Genomic DNA, 15885 nt, shown 5'->3' on the forward strand with positions numbered 1-15885 from the left:
CCTGACCTCAATTTTGGAGCTAGAGACTTCAGATCTGGCGTGCACACTCATAATTCATTCTGGTTTCATATATGTTACAGTTGTAGTTGTATCTGTTCCCGTTCCGGAGCAGCAAGCTAGAGCAGGTTTGGCCCCTCTGATCCGGAAGCCCTGTTTACTGTCTCGCAAGATCCAATAGTCTTTTGGAGGCGGGGTCTGCAATCTCTGATTGTCTCTTGTTATTTTTGCATGAACAACGAAAAGGCGAAGTTTATGTAATCACCATCGTTTGTCTGTCTGTCCGTCTGTTAGCACGATAACTCAAAATGTTCTTGATGAATTCATTGAGAATGTTTCCAGGAACAGATGATCATTTGGTGATGATCCAGAAGGGATCCTGGATCCTGGATCGGGTCATTCCTGGCTATTGGTGACTTTTTCGTCCCCAGGAAATAACTCTTAATAACTTACTTAAAATAAATCACATGTTTATAATGAAAGGCTTTTATTATTGATTGAGGTCTTCTTTATAACATTAACACAAAATAATGCTATAAATGTTTAAAATGTAATTTTAATTACGCTGTTCTGCAGCATCTGTTTGCTATTTTGACCAAAGACTGTCACAGATATTTCATATAAGTGCCTGAGAACTGCGTTAACTTGTTTAAAAAGGGTAGAATATGGGACCTTTAAGTGTGCGTAGTCACACCTCCATCATTTACAAACCATATATAAATCCTGCAGCTGGTGAATGAATCTAAATGATAAATGCTTTTTCAGCATGTTAGTTAATTCCTAACAATATTCCCAGATATTGTCATTAGATTGTGTTATATTCATGCCATTATACAGATGCTACACCTCTCCATATTTATGAAGGAAAATGTACATTATTTATCTATATTAACAGAATCTGTAAATTCCTGAAGCATCAGCAGCAGGAATGCATATTATCTACATACATAATAATGCATGACATTTGCTATACAATGCACCACCCTTCATATTTTGATAAAATAGCCTTATTAGTGGAGTCAAATAAATGTACAGTACACTCACACACCACATGCGTACGCAGCAGGCCTCCATCACGGATCCACCCAATATTTCACATTTGGTGATCCAGAATATTTACATTTACAAGGGTCAGAAAACTTATTTATACATAGTATTAACATCTCTCCCTCTCTCTCTCTCTCTTTCTCTCTCTCACACACACACACACACACATCTGGTTTGGATCGCGGTGTGGGAAGGTCCGTGTCCTCGTCTGGTACCGTTTGTCGCCACACATCTCCAGCTGCTTGACGGTTCTTGCTCCTCTGTGACTTCTTCATATTCCATTCTTCCTTCTTCATCGACAGTACCTGAATCGAGTCCTCAGATATATTCTGTTAAGCTTTTCTCAAGTCGAACTCTGACCAGCGCTCCTCCACCCGGGGGGCTTTTTACGCTTTGGGGGGGCGCATGTAGTTTCCAGTTTCCAGACTGTTACTTTAGACGGAAACTGCTGCAGGGTTGGCTGTATACCGTATAACTACCCTTCAGCTGTGCAGAATGTGGCGTGGACCTTCACTGCTGCTTTTCTACTGTGCTGTCACTGGAATGGATATTTTGGGATCGCAGAAGATGCTGCTGACCAAAACAACCGGAGCACCTACTCCGGAGAAGGATGCTCGTTCCGTGGCTGATGAGGATAGCCTGCCAAGAGAAGAGCAGCAGACACAGAGCCAAGAAGCTCCTGTTGAGGGTGGGGCGGGGTCGGTCCAGCTGGAGGATGAACTGGATAACCAAGAGAACATCATCAGCCAGGTGAGTGCAGTCGCTGCATTTTTACGTTTCCTTGATATCAGTAGACTATTGTAATCAATAATTGTGTAATCGGGACAGAATTCTCCTGCATTCATGTCATACAGTAAGATGCTGGCAATGCAACCAGCTTCTCATAGACACCACTCTATGAGAACGATGAAATGAATGAGCATTAATGAGCAGTCAGAAACCTGCAGAGAGGCAACAAGCATTGACGTGATTGATCACTGAGTTGGTATCCTATAGAAATGTTCTTTAATAATTAAATACAGGATATGTAGGCCTGCAGTAGATTCTAATAGCTTCTGCATAGGCCTGTAAACGTAACGTCATTTATTGACAGCTATTAAGCAAAGCTATAAAAGTGAGAGAGAGAGAGAAATCGATTGAATGACCTCGTGGACCACAAGCAGCTTTGCTTCTGCCGCTCTTCATTCCTTCTGTCCGACAGGCCATCGGTTCAACCGCTCCCTCTGTCACTAGCGCCGTTGTTGATGACTCTCTCGACTCATTGTTTGCTTTCAATTTTAAGATTTAAGATGAGTTTTTGTCGTCATGACACGCTGGTACAAGGGCCCCTTGAAAGAACCACACAAGGTTATAAAGGTTGGAGTCATTAGGGAGAAAAACAAGCTGAACTGAGTGTGTGTGTGCGTGCACCACAGCAACACTGTGCATCCATCTGGTGGTTGGTTATGTAATCGCCCTTCAGCACCCCAAACCCGTAGGAACCTGTACGTGCCTGCAGCTATCTTCCACCCAGGCACTGCTGCAGCTTCAAATATTTCTGCTCAACAACTAACCCAAGCTCTGACGTCATGGTGGCGCGATATGTTCAACCACGGCTCTGACTCGGCTTGACCCAACAACCACACCCTATTTCTCCCTGCTCTGCTCTCTGCCAGATGATTCCTTCACACGTATGGCATAGGTGAAAACCCTTGGCCTATGCCAGGTTGCTCGTCTCCACATAAGCAGGCATTTTGGTTGTACTTTATTTGCTTGTTTGTCTGTCCGAGCGCATAACTCAAAAACTAGTAACCCAATCGACTTGAAATTTTTACACAAGCAAGGTTCTGTCCGTGGCTCGGTCCTCCCCGAGAATGGCGTTGATCCGGATCTGGATCCAGATTCTAGAATTATTTTTACATCTGGAATCGTGCCTCTGCTGTAAACTGCCACTTTAAGAGGGAGGGACACGAATGGCATGATGGGAAAAAGAGTCCAGAAGGAGTCTTGTAGTACGTTCCGGAGCAGCAAGCTAGAGCAGGTTTGGCCCCTCTGATCCGGAAGCCCTGTTTACTGTCTCACAAGATCCAATAGTCTTTTGGAGGCGGGGTCTGCAGTCTCTGATTGTCTTTCTAGTTATGGCTGTGTTTTTGTGCTTCTCTGTGTTTCAATCGTTCGTAAGTTTCTTGTTTGTTCTAATGCCTGCATTTTTTAGTTGTTTCTCGTTTTGGACTGCAGCTGGTCCGATAGTTTCTCTGCTGAAGAGGTTTGTGTTCTTGTATTTGTTGAAGCCTGCCCACCATAATTAGTTCTGCGCTTTTGTTTGTAAGTAGAATCTCGCACAACCTTGCCTTCCTGTCTCGCCTCTGTCTCCAGGATGCACAGACCCGAGTATCAAGAGTATTTCCCCTTAAGTTACGATGCTGTCTGTTTCTTTCAGTTACTGATGGATTATGACAAGGTAAAGACGGTGTCATCAGGGTCCGACTGTGTGTGCCGCTGTATTGTTCGACCAATCAAACGCTCTGACTGCAGTCGTATCAGAGACAGCGACCCGTCATCGCCATCTTACACTGTTGAGACGGTTTCTAAGGGCACAGACTGCAAGAAGTGTGTGTGCATGGCTCCCCCTTCAGCCGTCAACCCCTGTGAGGGAGAATACAGGTTTAAGAAACTGCAGGAGGCCAGCAAAGATGACATTAAGGTAATAACACACCACACATTACGTGTAGTTAAAACTCCTCCACTGTTTTTCCATTGGTGTCCTTTTTTTTCTTATGCTGAGGGTTGTAAATTTAAAAGCTTGGAGAATATATTCCTGTGCTGCGTTCTAAGTTACAAGCTGTATAAAAATGTAGAAATATAACATACCATTACTATTTCATCAATGCCTGAAAACTGAAAACACAAGGAGTGAAAACCTGGAGGGACATTGTGCCTTATTTCATAATAAAACAATATACCAAATGAGTTAGCTAAAATAACCAACCGTAGCACTCAGAACTTCCTTGGCAATTTAATTCAATGTTATTCCTACAGCACCAGATCATAACAGGAAGTCATCTAAAGACGCTTTACAGGATTAGCAGGAAGAGACAGAACCCAACTTGACCCACAAGAGGAAGAGCTTTGGAGACGGAGGCAAGGAAAAACTTCCCTTTAACAGGCAGAAACCTTGGACAGAACCTAGGCTCATGGTGGACGGCCATCTGTCTGACCGGCTGGGTTGAGAGAGAGAGAGAGAGAGAGAGAGAGAATGGCAGGTAGGAGGAGAGTCAGAAACAAGGAGATGGATAGAGACAGAGCAGACAAAAACAAAATGTAACAGAGGCTGCTGAACAAGACTAAAGAGCTGCTATATAAAGCTATAAATGCTAATGCTAGCGACGTAGACACTTTATACAGTAATTGTACCTTACAGGTACATAAATTTAGACATAATAGTTGAGCCTTTGGAAGGCTTTGTGTTCTTGATGACATCCTTCTGTTCGATGTACTGGCGTGTCCAAACACTTCCGGACACCACGGTCATGTTGATGGATCATTTCATGCTTCATCTTCATCGTCATCGTCTTGGAACGCTCGTATGTCGAGGTATTACTGTCCGACTTAATTCAAGATGTTTGTCCATTTTCTTCCACTTTTGTGGAAAGGTTAGTGTTATGGAAGTTTTGTGGGTCATGCAAGTTGCTGGAGCTTATCCCTGCTTGCTATGGGCGGAAGGCGCGATACACCCCGGATGCGTCGCCAGCGCATAGTGGGGCCACACACAGAGACTCACGCACACACTCACACACAATTGACAATTGATCTAAATTGCATGTTTTGCAAGTGGAAGAAAAAATGAGGTCCCAGAGAAAACCCACATGGAGACGGGGAGAACATACAAACTCAGCTCAGACAGGATTCGAACTGGTGCCTTCCTGCTGTGAGGCGACAGCGCTAACCACTACACTTCATAATGGATTCATGCCTTCGCTATTGCTACTTAAAGCAGCCATTCTTTTAACACTAAATTATTATCAAACAAAAAGATATAGGTTTATAAATCAAATAAGCCTCTGTATTGTGCAAGTGCCCCCGGTATTCCCGAAGGTAAGACACAGTCCAGCTACGTTCGGGTGGTTTTTGGGTTGGTACTGCATAATATGTTGTTTCACCTGAACAATGTCCCAATGTTGCTGTTAATTGTGTTTTCAGTGGCTTCCTAATCAGGAAATTGTGAAATGGATTGTCATATGCTACAACAAGCAACCTGTAACAGCAGGGTAAATGTTAAACACTCAAAGTGCTGTTTCCACCTTTGCGGTGCTCAAAGCGCTTCACAGTAGGCCTCACATTCACCCATTCACCCATTCACCCAGTCACACTCCAGTGGGCGACTGCCGCCAGACCCACTTGGCGTTCAGTGTCTCGCCCAAGGACACTTGGACATGCAGACAGTCAGAAGCTGGGATGCGAACCACTGACTCTCTGATCACTGGACGACCCACTCTACCAACTGAGCCCCAGCCACTGCCTGGGCTCAGTGGGTTGGGCCCTGGGCTGGGAAGAGGAGAAGTCCACTGCTTCCCCGGTTCGAGTCCCAGCTCTGGTGGGATGTGGTGTGTGGGCTGGTGACTGGAGAGGGGCCAGTTTGCCTCCAGAGCACTGCCGAGGTGCCCTTGAGCAAGGCACTGTCCCCGGTGCCTCCTGGTGCGCCGACCACGGCGGCGCCTTCACCCTGCTCCCTCTCCGTGTGCTAGGGCCCCTTGATACACGTGTTAGGGTGTGGTTGTTTCAAGGGGCCCGTTGTTCTAGGGTGAAAATGCGATTTCATTGTGTGTGTCAGCAGATGATGATTAATAAAAGCATTTCATTTCACAGCCGTAACTCTCGACTCTCCCACTCTCAGGACAAAACTGCCACCATGTGGCGCAGGTGCCTGAGAGGGTCGTCCTATGATCGAGAGGTTGGGTTAGATTCCCAGCTCGGGCACATGTGTACACTGTCGTTGTGTCCTTCGTCAAGACACTTCACCCACATTGCCTGTGTGAATGAGTGAATGAGTGAATGTCGGTGGGGTCAGGTTGGCAGCCTCACCCCGTCACCTTACCAAGTATGGCGTGAATGAATAATGTAATACTATGTAAAGCGTCTTTGAGTATCTAGAAAAGAGCTATATAAAATCAATGCATTATTATTATTATTATTTTTCTCCATTTCTGCCCGTTTAGCTGGCGACTGTCATCGACCTGTTGGAGGGTTCTGTGTATGGAATGGACTTGTTGAAGCTCCATTCCATCACCACCAAGCTGCTGACCAGAGTGGACAACATGGAGACGGTGAGCACACGCACACAGCTGGCAACTATGATATGTGTGTGTGTGTGTGTGTGTAGCAGGGTTATAATAGTTTTGGATTTTTAATTCTAGTTTAGTTTTAGTTAGTTTTGAATTTGTTTTCTCTAATTCAGTTAGTTTTAGTTAGTTTTTAGAAGGGATTTGTTAGTTTTTATTAGTTTTAGTTTTGTTTTTATTAGTTTAATTTCGTTTTTATTAGTTTTAGTTTTTTATACTTTCAGTTATTTGTCAGATGCAGGATTAAAATATAGTAAAATAATACAAATCAACAAAAGATAACATATAAAACATTTATTCAGTAATTTTAAACAACCAACCGTAACAGTCCGCAGCATAGCTGCTAACGTGCTACAATCTCGGACTTAATACTTCATTTGCCGCTGATGATTTGCTCTCAGCGTGGACGAGCTTTCTGGCTCTTGATATCAGCGAGTCAGTATTTGGGTACTTCAGGACAGCGTTCAGGGTGAGCTGAAGGGTGAGAGCCAGACATGGATCCTCTGGAACTTGTTGGTTTCTCCATCTGGCAGGTCAAGCTCTGAGCAAAAAGAAAAAACAAATGTAAACCACACAAAGAATAGTACAGTTTAATTATTGATGAATTAGGACTTTGTAATAACCCTTGTTTTTACAGCAGGGATAATAACGTTACTTGTTTCATGATGTTTAATTTCTTACACTGTTAGCACCCTAAACTAGTTTCCCCAGGATAACCCATTTAATATTGTATATTTATAATGAAGCCCAATATTAGATCTGAAATCATGACATGACAATAACGATGATGTCAGTGTGACAATTATACATTTCAGGTTTTAGCAGATGGAGGCTCCAACATTTGTGATTGGCATTTTAGGTTTTGGATCAGAATGAGTAAAATAAATAATTTATTTAATCTCCTTTTGGGACTTTATGGGGTTTTAATATCAATTAAAGTTTACAACACTGATTATTGTTACATTTTATATCAGCATAAAAGGTCAACAAGACGAATGTATTTGGGACTAGAACCACTCACCAACGTGTTCAGTGTCCTCGTCGTCCGTCTCTGATCCAATCCACGGTTCATCAAGACCATCTCCAGGGCCTCCTGGCTGGGGGGGGCTCCATCGGGGGGGCTCCATCAGGGGGCTCCATCAGGGGGCTCCTCACTTTGGGCTTGGCCGCTGTCTCCAAGCAGCTCATCTTCTTCTCATGTCTCATTAATGCAGCGAGCCGTGCCCCCCCAGTGTGTGTGTGGGGGGGGGCTCCAGTCGGTGCAGGTTAAAAGCAGCCCGTTATTGTTGTCTCCTTCGCGGTGCTAACTGCTAGCCGGGGGGGCTACTTCTGTTACGGGGGGCTAATCGCAGTTAGCTTTCTTGTTTCCCTCCGTCGTAATAAACACATCCCACATGGGGCTGGAGCGCTCGGCGCTTCCTGCCGGCTTCCGTCGGAAGTGACGTCACCAACCCGATTCTCAACGATTAGTGACGGAAACAGCCGGACGGAGCCGCCAGCACGCGTAACTCCTCGAGCAAAATAAATCAATTTCAAAATCGATTAAAACGAAAACGAAGAGATTAGTGTCTTTAATTTTTATTAGTTTTAGTTAGTTTTGTGAACGGACAATACCGTTTTAGTTAGTTTTCGTGTTCTATTTTAATTATCGTTTTTATTAGTTCTAGTTAACGAAAATGTTTTTTCAATTCTAGTTTTCGTTTTTTCGTTAGTTTTCGTTAACTATAATAACCCTGGTGTGTAGCATAGTATATATACATACCTGTCGACCTCCAAGGCTCCATGGCCTCACAAACCGTGTATTTTTCCTTACAAAATACAAAATAATCTTGCACCATATTTTTTTTTAATGCGTTTATTTATGTACATAGTTGGACATTATTAATTATGATACAGTTTAACATTTGATATTTTAACTAAACTAAAATATCCATTAATAATGCTTGTAATTTAATTTTTTTAATAAGAACAGATATTTCAAAAAATAAATCGTTAGCATTTTTATTTTTGTAAACCAAACTTAAATGTCGATGATGATGATGATGAATATATTTATTAGATAGAATGTTAGGGGGGTGTTTCCCAACCTTTTTTGAGCCGCGGCACATTTTTTACATTTACAAAATCCTGCGGTACACCACCAACCAAAATGACACAAAATGACACTAACACAGTACATATTAGAATAGATGACCTTTATTATAATACATATAGAGTTAATAATATAGTTTTTAATGTATTTATACTTAGTGTTAAACCTGGGGCTGTTTGGATGAACACAAAATGGATATCCTGCAGTAATGGTAGACAGACACACACAAAGCTCTTCCTCATCAGCTCTCAGTCTCTCTGTTTTTAGTTTTTATCGCTGTCGAGCTTGAGAAGCTCAGCTCACACAGATATGTGGTTGAAAACGGGAGCAATGTCAGAATAGCTTTGTTGGCTAGAACGGGGAACTCCTTAGCAACAGATAACCAGAAACTGTCCAAAGGAAGATCAGCACAGTTTAGCTTTAAACCACCATCTTGTTTCAGTTCAGTGTAGTGATGGGCATTCCGGCTCTTTTAAGAGCTCCCAAGTGGCTCCTCAGATTTTTTGTTGTTGTTGTTGTTGGCTAAATTAATTTAACGTTGTCATTGTCATTAATTTACTACTGTAAAAAGATGCAATATATCAAATGTTTATTAAATGTCTTTATTTAAATCCTCTTTGCACTGCTAGCTACAATAAACATATTATATAATATAAAATACAAAACCAAACCAAACACATCTCACAGAGAACAAGGTCAAATCTCTGCTTGTAAATCTCTAACAACACAACAAGAAAACATAAATTAAAAAGTGTAAAAGATAAAGCAGCTTCCGGTAACAGTTCTACTGTTTTACTGAAGATTGGCATCAAAGGAAACCGAGTGGCTCAGCTTGGGGGGGCTGATCCTGTTTCTCCTTTCTGTTATCATCTGTCCTGGTCTGGAGAAGATTCTCTCTGAGGGGACAGATGTTGCCACGATACAGTCTCAGTCTCCGTGTGTGAGACGTGGGTAGACTGAACACCTGGGGGTCTGCACTTCTTTGGATAAGCGGCTCCTCAAGATACGATCTTACTTTATTTTATTTTGCCTTTGTGTCAACCGCGTTAAAATGTGTCCAGATTTCTACGTTTTCTATCTCTCGTTTTTTCTCTTACCCTTTCTAGCGCGTAGTTTGTCTCTAGTCTAAAGTTCTCTCTCTCCCTGCCGTTTCGTCCGCTCGCTGTGCTGCATGTGCGTAACCCCCCCCCCCTCCCGCGCTCGTTGTGGACACGCAGACGCACACACACATCTCGACCAATCACGTTAGACTTTAACAGAATTTCTTTTGGCTCACAATCAGCTCCCACTGTTCCACGGCTATTAAAGCAGGTTGTAGACTATGTTTAAGATGATGAGAATTATTCGCTTGCTGTTCCGTGCTAATAAGAAGAACATGGGGAACCCTTGGCACCAGGATGCACTCGGGAAATAAGGCAAGCTGGTGGAGGCAGCATAATGCCTTGGGCAAAGTTCTGTTAGGCTATTTGACACATCTAAATATGTTTGCAGACTAAGGGTGGCCTTTCAAAGAAAATGGCAGAATCAGAATCAGAAAAAACGTTACTATCCCCGTGAGGGGCAATTCGTTGCACGGCCAGCAGAGACACACCACAACTCAGTCAACACACAATTAAGATCTAAAAAGTGCACAAGTGGAATAAAAGCTGGTCATAAAAGGCTGTTGATCAAAGCAATGGATGCAGGAAGAAATGGCTTTGAGTCTGTTTGTGCTGCACTTTGGTACCGACGACCGGAAGCAGCAGCCTGTATTCAGAGGCCAGCGGGGGGGTCGGGTCAGGCAGGACAGCTTGTGCTTTCTTTGTTACCCTGGCCCTGTACAGGACAGAGAGCTCCTTGAAGCTGACCCCCCCCCCCCCCCCCCATCTTGCTGCACCTCTTAACGATGCTGTTCAGCCTGTTTTTGTCCTTCACAGTAAGGGACCCAAACCAGCAAATAAAAGAGAAGGTTAAAACAGATTCAATAAAACAACTTCATAAAAGAGGTATCCACACTAAAACTTCTCAACTTCCGGTAAAAGTACATGCTGGTGGGCCGTTGCACAAACAGCATCTGTGTTTGCCTCAAGTGACAGCTTGTCATCCACGATGGTACCCAGGTATTTGTACTGCTTGGTACCCAGGTATTTGTACCGCGGTACCGTTTCCACTACCTGACCATGAATAAAAACAGGGAGGATTGGTGGGGGGGGCGGCTTCCTCCTAAAATCAATCAGCATTTCCTTTGTTTTCTTAACGTTAATGCTCAACAATGATCTCTCACACCAGTTTAAAAAGCCACTCTCCACCGGGCCGTGATCGCTGTCCTGATTACCAAGAAGTGACACGATCACTGCATCGTCAGCAAACTTAACCAGGTGTCTGTCCTGATGCCGACTTTTACACTCATTTGTGTATAAGATGAACAGCAGTGGTGAAAGGACACAGCCCTGGGGGGCGCCAGTGGAGGATAAAACCCCGTTCACCCTCACCCTCTGTGGTTGGTCAGTTAAAAAGCCAACTAACCAGCTCACTATACCCGTGTCAAGGTCGTGTGCGCTGATAAGACGATCGGCTAACATGTGCGGCTGAATGCAGTTAAAAGCAGACGAGCAAAAGCCTGTACCCCCCCCCCCCCCCCCCCCAGGTGACCCAGTGCCAGGTTGAGTAGGGTATTAGCAGCATCCTCAACCCCCCTCCCTGCCCTGTAGGCAAATCTAAACTGCTCTGAGTGGAATCTAAAATCTCTGCCTTTATAAGCTGCTCCATGACCTTCATGATAAGGGAGGTGAGTGCAACAGGGCGAAGGTCATTTTGGGATTTGGGCTTTTTAATCTTGGGCACTGGCACGATGATGGAGTGGCAGTGGCCTTTTTAACATTGAGTTTAAGGTGCTGAACTGGCCTCCAAAGTCCCACATCCCAGTCTAACTGAGCAAATACATTTCATCCACGGAGGCTCGCCTCAGAAAAGATCTGCTGCTCACGTCAACGCCTGGTACCACAGCACACCTGGAAGTGTTCTTGATGGGTCAGGGCTGTTTTGAATGCAAATGTGAGAGGTACTCCATTTTAATGTGCTTAAACCATATTCCTCTATTCAGATTATTATTATTATTTACATTTCACCGCTCGTGGCCCAAACGTTTTTGTGAATCTTATGTCGTCTCACCTGTGATTTCCAGCCTGTCTCTCGCAATTTTACTGAGACGGCAACAGAGAAAGAACGAGCAAAGGAAAGAGCGAAAGAGAAGAAGGCCCAGCAGAAAAAAAAGAAAATGACTGATTCGGAGTGGAAATGTGGAGCAGCTGCCTATGCTAACAAGAAGGTACTGACTGTCTGAGAATGGGTATCTTATGTAAAATAAAAAGACAGAATCATCTGCTGATAGAAACATTTCAGAATTTTTAATCAAAATACAAAATTATTTCCAAGGTAGACTCTGACTTTCTTATTGCAGAAGAATATCGGAGGCCAGCAGAAGAACAACCAGCAACAAGTTGGTGTGGAACAGCAGCATCCAACAAGCAACAAGAAAGGAATTGAAACATCAGCAAAAGATCCAACAGTGCCAAAGCAGCCAATCAAAGACAAGAACAGCATGGCCGTCAGGGCTGTGGGCGTTTACATGGCAGAGGAGGTGGAGAAAGGGAAGGACACGAGAAGAGGCAGTGAGTCGGACGTACCTTCACGATGAACGATGCTCTTTTCACATCACATCGTGTGACATGTCTAACCCTGCTGTTACTCCTCATGAAAATCCATCAGCTGTTTTTCTTTAATCCTCCTTTAGCCAATGACAGAGAAGGCAATTCAAATGTTCACATTAAGGGTGTGAATCCCAATTGGAGAAGAGTTTATCATCTGAGCATGAGCACACTAATTCTGTCAGTCTTCAAATTCAATTTCCCAAAGCATATTTGTTCTTGAAAAATATATGAAGATGATTAAAAATAGTCCTTAAGCTGATGGTTCAAATATTTAGATGACATTTCTTAATTTTTAAAAAACATATTACTCTTGTCTCTTCTTCTAACTCTAATTTAAATTACTTTACAGCTTCAGTAACCGCAAATGCCTCAGTGGACTTATGGATCTCTGACCAGGTACCACCTACCAGAACCCTCCAGACCAAGCGACCAGATATTTTAACAACCGTTAGCTTGTTAGCATCCACACAGCCACCATCAGCTTCTCCAATCACCGTCAAATTGATGCCTGCACCAACCGCTAACATGCTACCGACAACTACCTCCCAGCCTACTGCGCTGCTTACCACCACACCGGCAGCTACCACAGCAGTTTCCCTCAGTGCCGCATCTGCAGAGCCCCGACAGGTACCCAAAAGTCGCCCGAGTTGGACGGAGAGACCTGCTGGCCAAGTAAAGACAACAAAACCTGGTACAGATCAATGAAATACAGCACACACGTATGTTAAAGATGCTAATCACATTATAGATTGGTGATTAATTGTGTCACTTCTGGTTTTTGTACCTGCAGCCCTATGTAAAGACACCGTAGCTAGCGTTTCTGAACCGGTCCAGCAGAACGTGTACGGTCTAAGGGATGGAGCCTGGATGAAAGACGCTCGCGGACATGGCAATGTCATTTATCTTACTAATGGTCACTATGGCAACAGCCTTCAAGAGTTCAGAGATATGGACTCCTTCAAATCAGGTATAGAAGTTGTTATGAGTATACAGCATATCTGTATTGATCAGTACAGTCTGTCGGGGTCTGTCAGGTCTAAGACTAACAGGTGAACCCCAAAATGCAGAGACACAGGCAGGAATGAGAAAATGGTCTTTACTTGCAAATACAAAAGTACAAACACAAAAGACGGCACAGGATTGCCTGGTGTCCAAAAAACAGTAATGACAACTCACAGGCAAAAAATATAACGAGCAGCTCAGAAGATCAAAAAGGAACAAAAGGCCTGGCTGGAATCAAAACTAAAATACCTAAAACAAGCCGCAGCAGGTGGGAAACGGCCAAACAGTAAGCAAAGATGCAGGTGAGGAAATCACAGGTATAAGGCAAGCGGATGGGACAACCTGGCATGGGCGTGATGGAGGGGAGGAGGATCAGGTGCGTCAGGTGCGAAACAGCCAGGCAGAAACAGGTGAGCAGGGAAAAACGAGTACGAGCATGTAACCACGACAAGGTCGTCGGATTAAGACCACGATTATTTCCAAGGGTCATTTCGTAAGCCGGCTTGGTTGTAACCGGCCCATGTTATATTTACCGTCAGTATATGATGCTGCGTCGTGATACGGAAAACGGACGAGGAACAGACGAGTCGGCGTGAAGTCGAACAGGCGCATCGGTTTTGGGAGGTACCAGGGTATCTAATTGTGTTTTGCAGATTGTTTCAGAATGAGTTTGCCGTCAGTCTTCTCCATCCAGAGTGTTGCTGCTTTTAGGTTTGGCTTTTATTAAGGGATATCTGTCTAATAGAAAGTGGTTTTCTATGACAACTGATACACAAAACACATGATGAGTGGTTGCTAGGTGACAACTGTAATGGATGGTTGTACTATTTGTGTTTACAGAATATGACTAGAAAAATGTTTTCTCGTTGATGGTCTAATCGTTATACGCGGTCACGGTATGCATGTTCTTCCTTCTCAGGTCAGGTAAGTAATACGTACGAGCTGCCCTTCAGTTTCACCGGAACCGGCCACGTGGTGTTTAACGGAGCCTTCTACTACAACCGGGCCTTCAGCAGGGACATCATCAGATACAGCCTGAGACACAGATACGTAGCCGCCTGGAGCACGCTGCACGATGCTCTGCTGGAGGAGCAAGATCCCGGAACAAAAAGCGAAGTAAGAATCAGTGCCATTTAGGGGGGCGGGGTAACTGCAGCTTACGGGACACGCTGCACGTAAGAGTGTAAAATGCACTTTGGACACTTTGAAGGGTCATAAAACGTCAGTAAAGGGGACAAAAACACTAGAAACTAGGAAAGCAGGCCTCCCCCCAGCAGCTCGTTCCCCTCCTAACTGGATCTCCACCGTCCACACGGTGATCTGGATCAGCACCAGAAGGTTCTAGATTGTTCTTGGTATCTTTATACTCCAACATGAAAAGTAAACGTGAATCCGAGCAGATTTTAAAATCCGTAAATGGGTTTTAATGTTAAATATTTTTTGTAATATTTTTTTCTGACTCCATTCTGGATCATTCTGTTCCTGGAAACATTCCCAACATTTCCTAAATTTGTAATCAAGATCCATCCCGAACCTTGTGCGTTATCTTTGCTAACAGACGGCTGCGACTACATAGCCTCTGAAAGAACTGCTGGATACGATCAGTTCCCATGTGTAGCTGAACTATGTGTCGGGGTCGTAACCCTAACCCTAGCCCTAGCCCTAGCCTCACGTCAAACGGGAAGAAAAGCATTCAGATACCATTTCATTCCCCTGGCTCTAAAGACGGGACGGCCTTGAGAGCATCAATGCCCTTCTCATGTTTATGTTGGCTTGTCAGAGTTGCAGTTGGGAGCTGGTGAACTTGGCTCGTCATATAAACGGGATGATCGATCCGGGCTTTCTTTTATTAAGAATCGTGTAAAAGAGTTTCTTTTGTTCGACTTAAATCCATTCAGACAGAAGTTTAAATGCAAATACATTAGAAGTGAAAAGATGAGCCCAGAAGCTGAAGGGTTAAACATGGATGCTTCGTTGTGTTCACAGCTGGAGTTTTCTGTGGACGAGTCCGGCCTGTGGCTGCTCTACCCCGCCGTGGACTCAGAGGGCTTCCATCAGGAAGTGCTCCTGCTCTCCCGCCTCCACCACCGCGACCTGCAGCCGATTCAGACCTTCCGCACAGGACTTAAGCGCCGTCGCTATGGAAACGTCTTTCTGGTTTGCGGAGTGCTTTATGCAGTGGATAGCATGGAGCATCACGATGCTAATGTGACATATGGCTTTGACACGCACACATTGACACACACTGTGCCAACCCTGGCGTTCACAAACATGCACACACATCTCTCACAGCTGTCTTACTGTCCTTTAGACAGGAAACTGTACGCGTGGGACAATGGGCACCAGATGGCATATGACGTCATCTTTGCTTATTAGCATAATAGATGGACATGGACACCAGTATATAATCGCATCCAACGCAAGGACAAATATGTTCTAGCTGTTTTTATTTTCTACCTGACACTTTACCAAAAACAGGCGTTTTAGTTTCCGTCTTTGCCCCCAACCGGGATGATCACAGTTTCATGAAAACGTTGCTGTCTTCTATCCCAAACTTAAACTCCAACTCATTGATACTGGGAGGGGATATGAAGTATCCCTCCCTGACTTCTGATCTACATGAACTCTGCTTCGGTCAGACCGTCAGTTCTAGTCGAGAGCAAATAAGCAGAGGAGAGTGAATGCTGACAAGGGAGAGAGCAGAGGTGAAGCAGGCAGGAGTTAATGCGCCCGCAGACTT

The 15885-nt window shown here is 44.2% G+C and overlaps 1 protein-coding gene across 1 annotated transcript; it reads left to right on the forward strand.

Annotated features, from left to right (window-relative positions):
- Positions 1-1539: 1539 nt before the first annotated feature.
- Positions 1540-15521, forward strand: LOC137904586 (olfactomedin-like protein 2B). Its single transcript, XM_068748783.1, has 9 exons — positions 1540-1794; positions 3464-3727; positions 6240-6347; positions 11618-11761; positions 11894-12104; positions 12493-12834; positions 12934-13110; positions 14065-14261; positions 15132-15521. Exons 1-9 carry the CDS (start codon positions 1540-1542, stop codon positions 15519-15521), a joined length of 2088 nt encoding a protein of 695 aa, XP_068604884.1.
- The last annotated feature ends 364 nt before the right edge of the window (positions 15522-15885 follow it).

Source organism: Brachionichthys hirsutus, chromosome 15 (assembly GCF_040956055.1).
Source record: "Brachionichthys hirsutus isolate HB-005 chromosome 15, CSIRO-AGI_Bhir_v1, whole genome shotgun sequence".
In the NCBI taxonomy this organism is placed as follows: domain Eukaryota; kingdom Metazoa; phylum Chordata; class Actinopteri; order Lophiiformes; family Brachionichthyidae; genus Brachionichthys; species Brachionichthys hirsutus.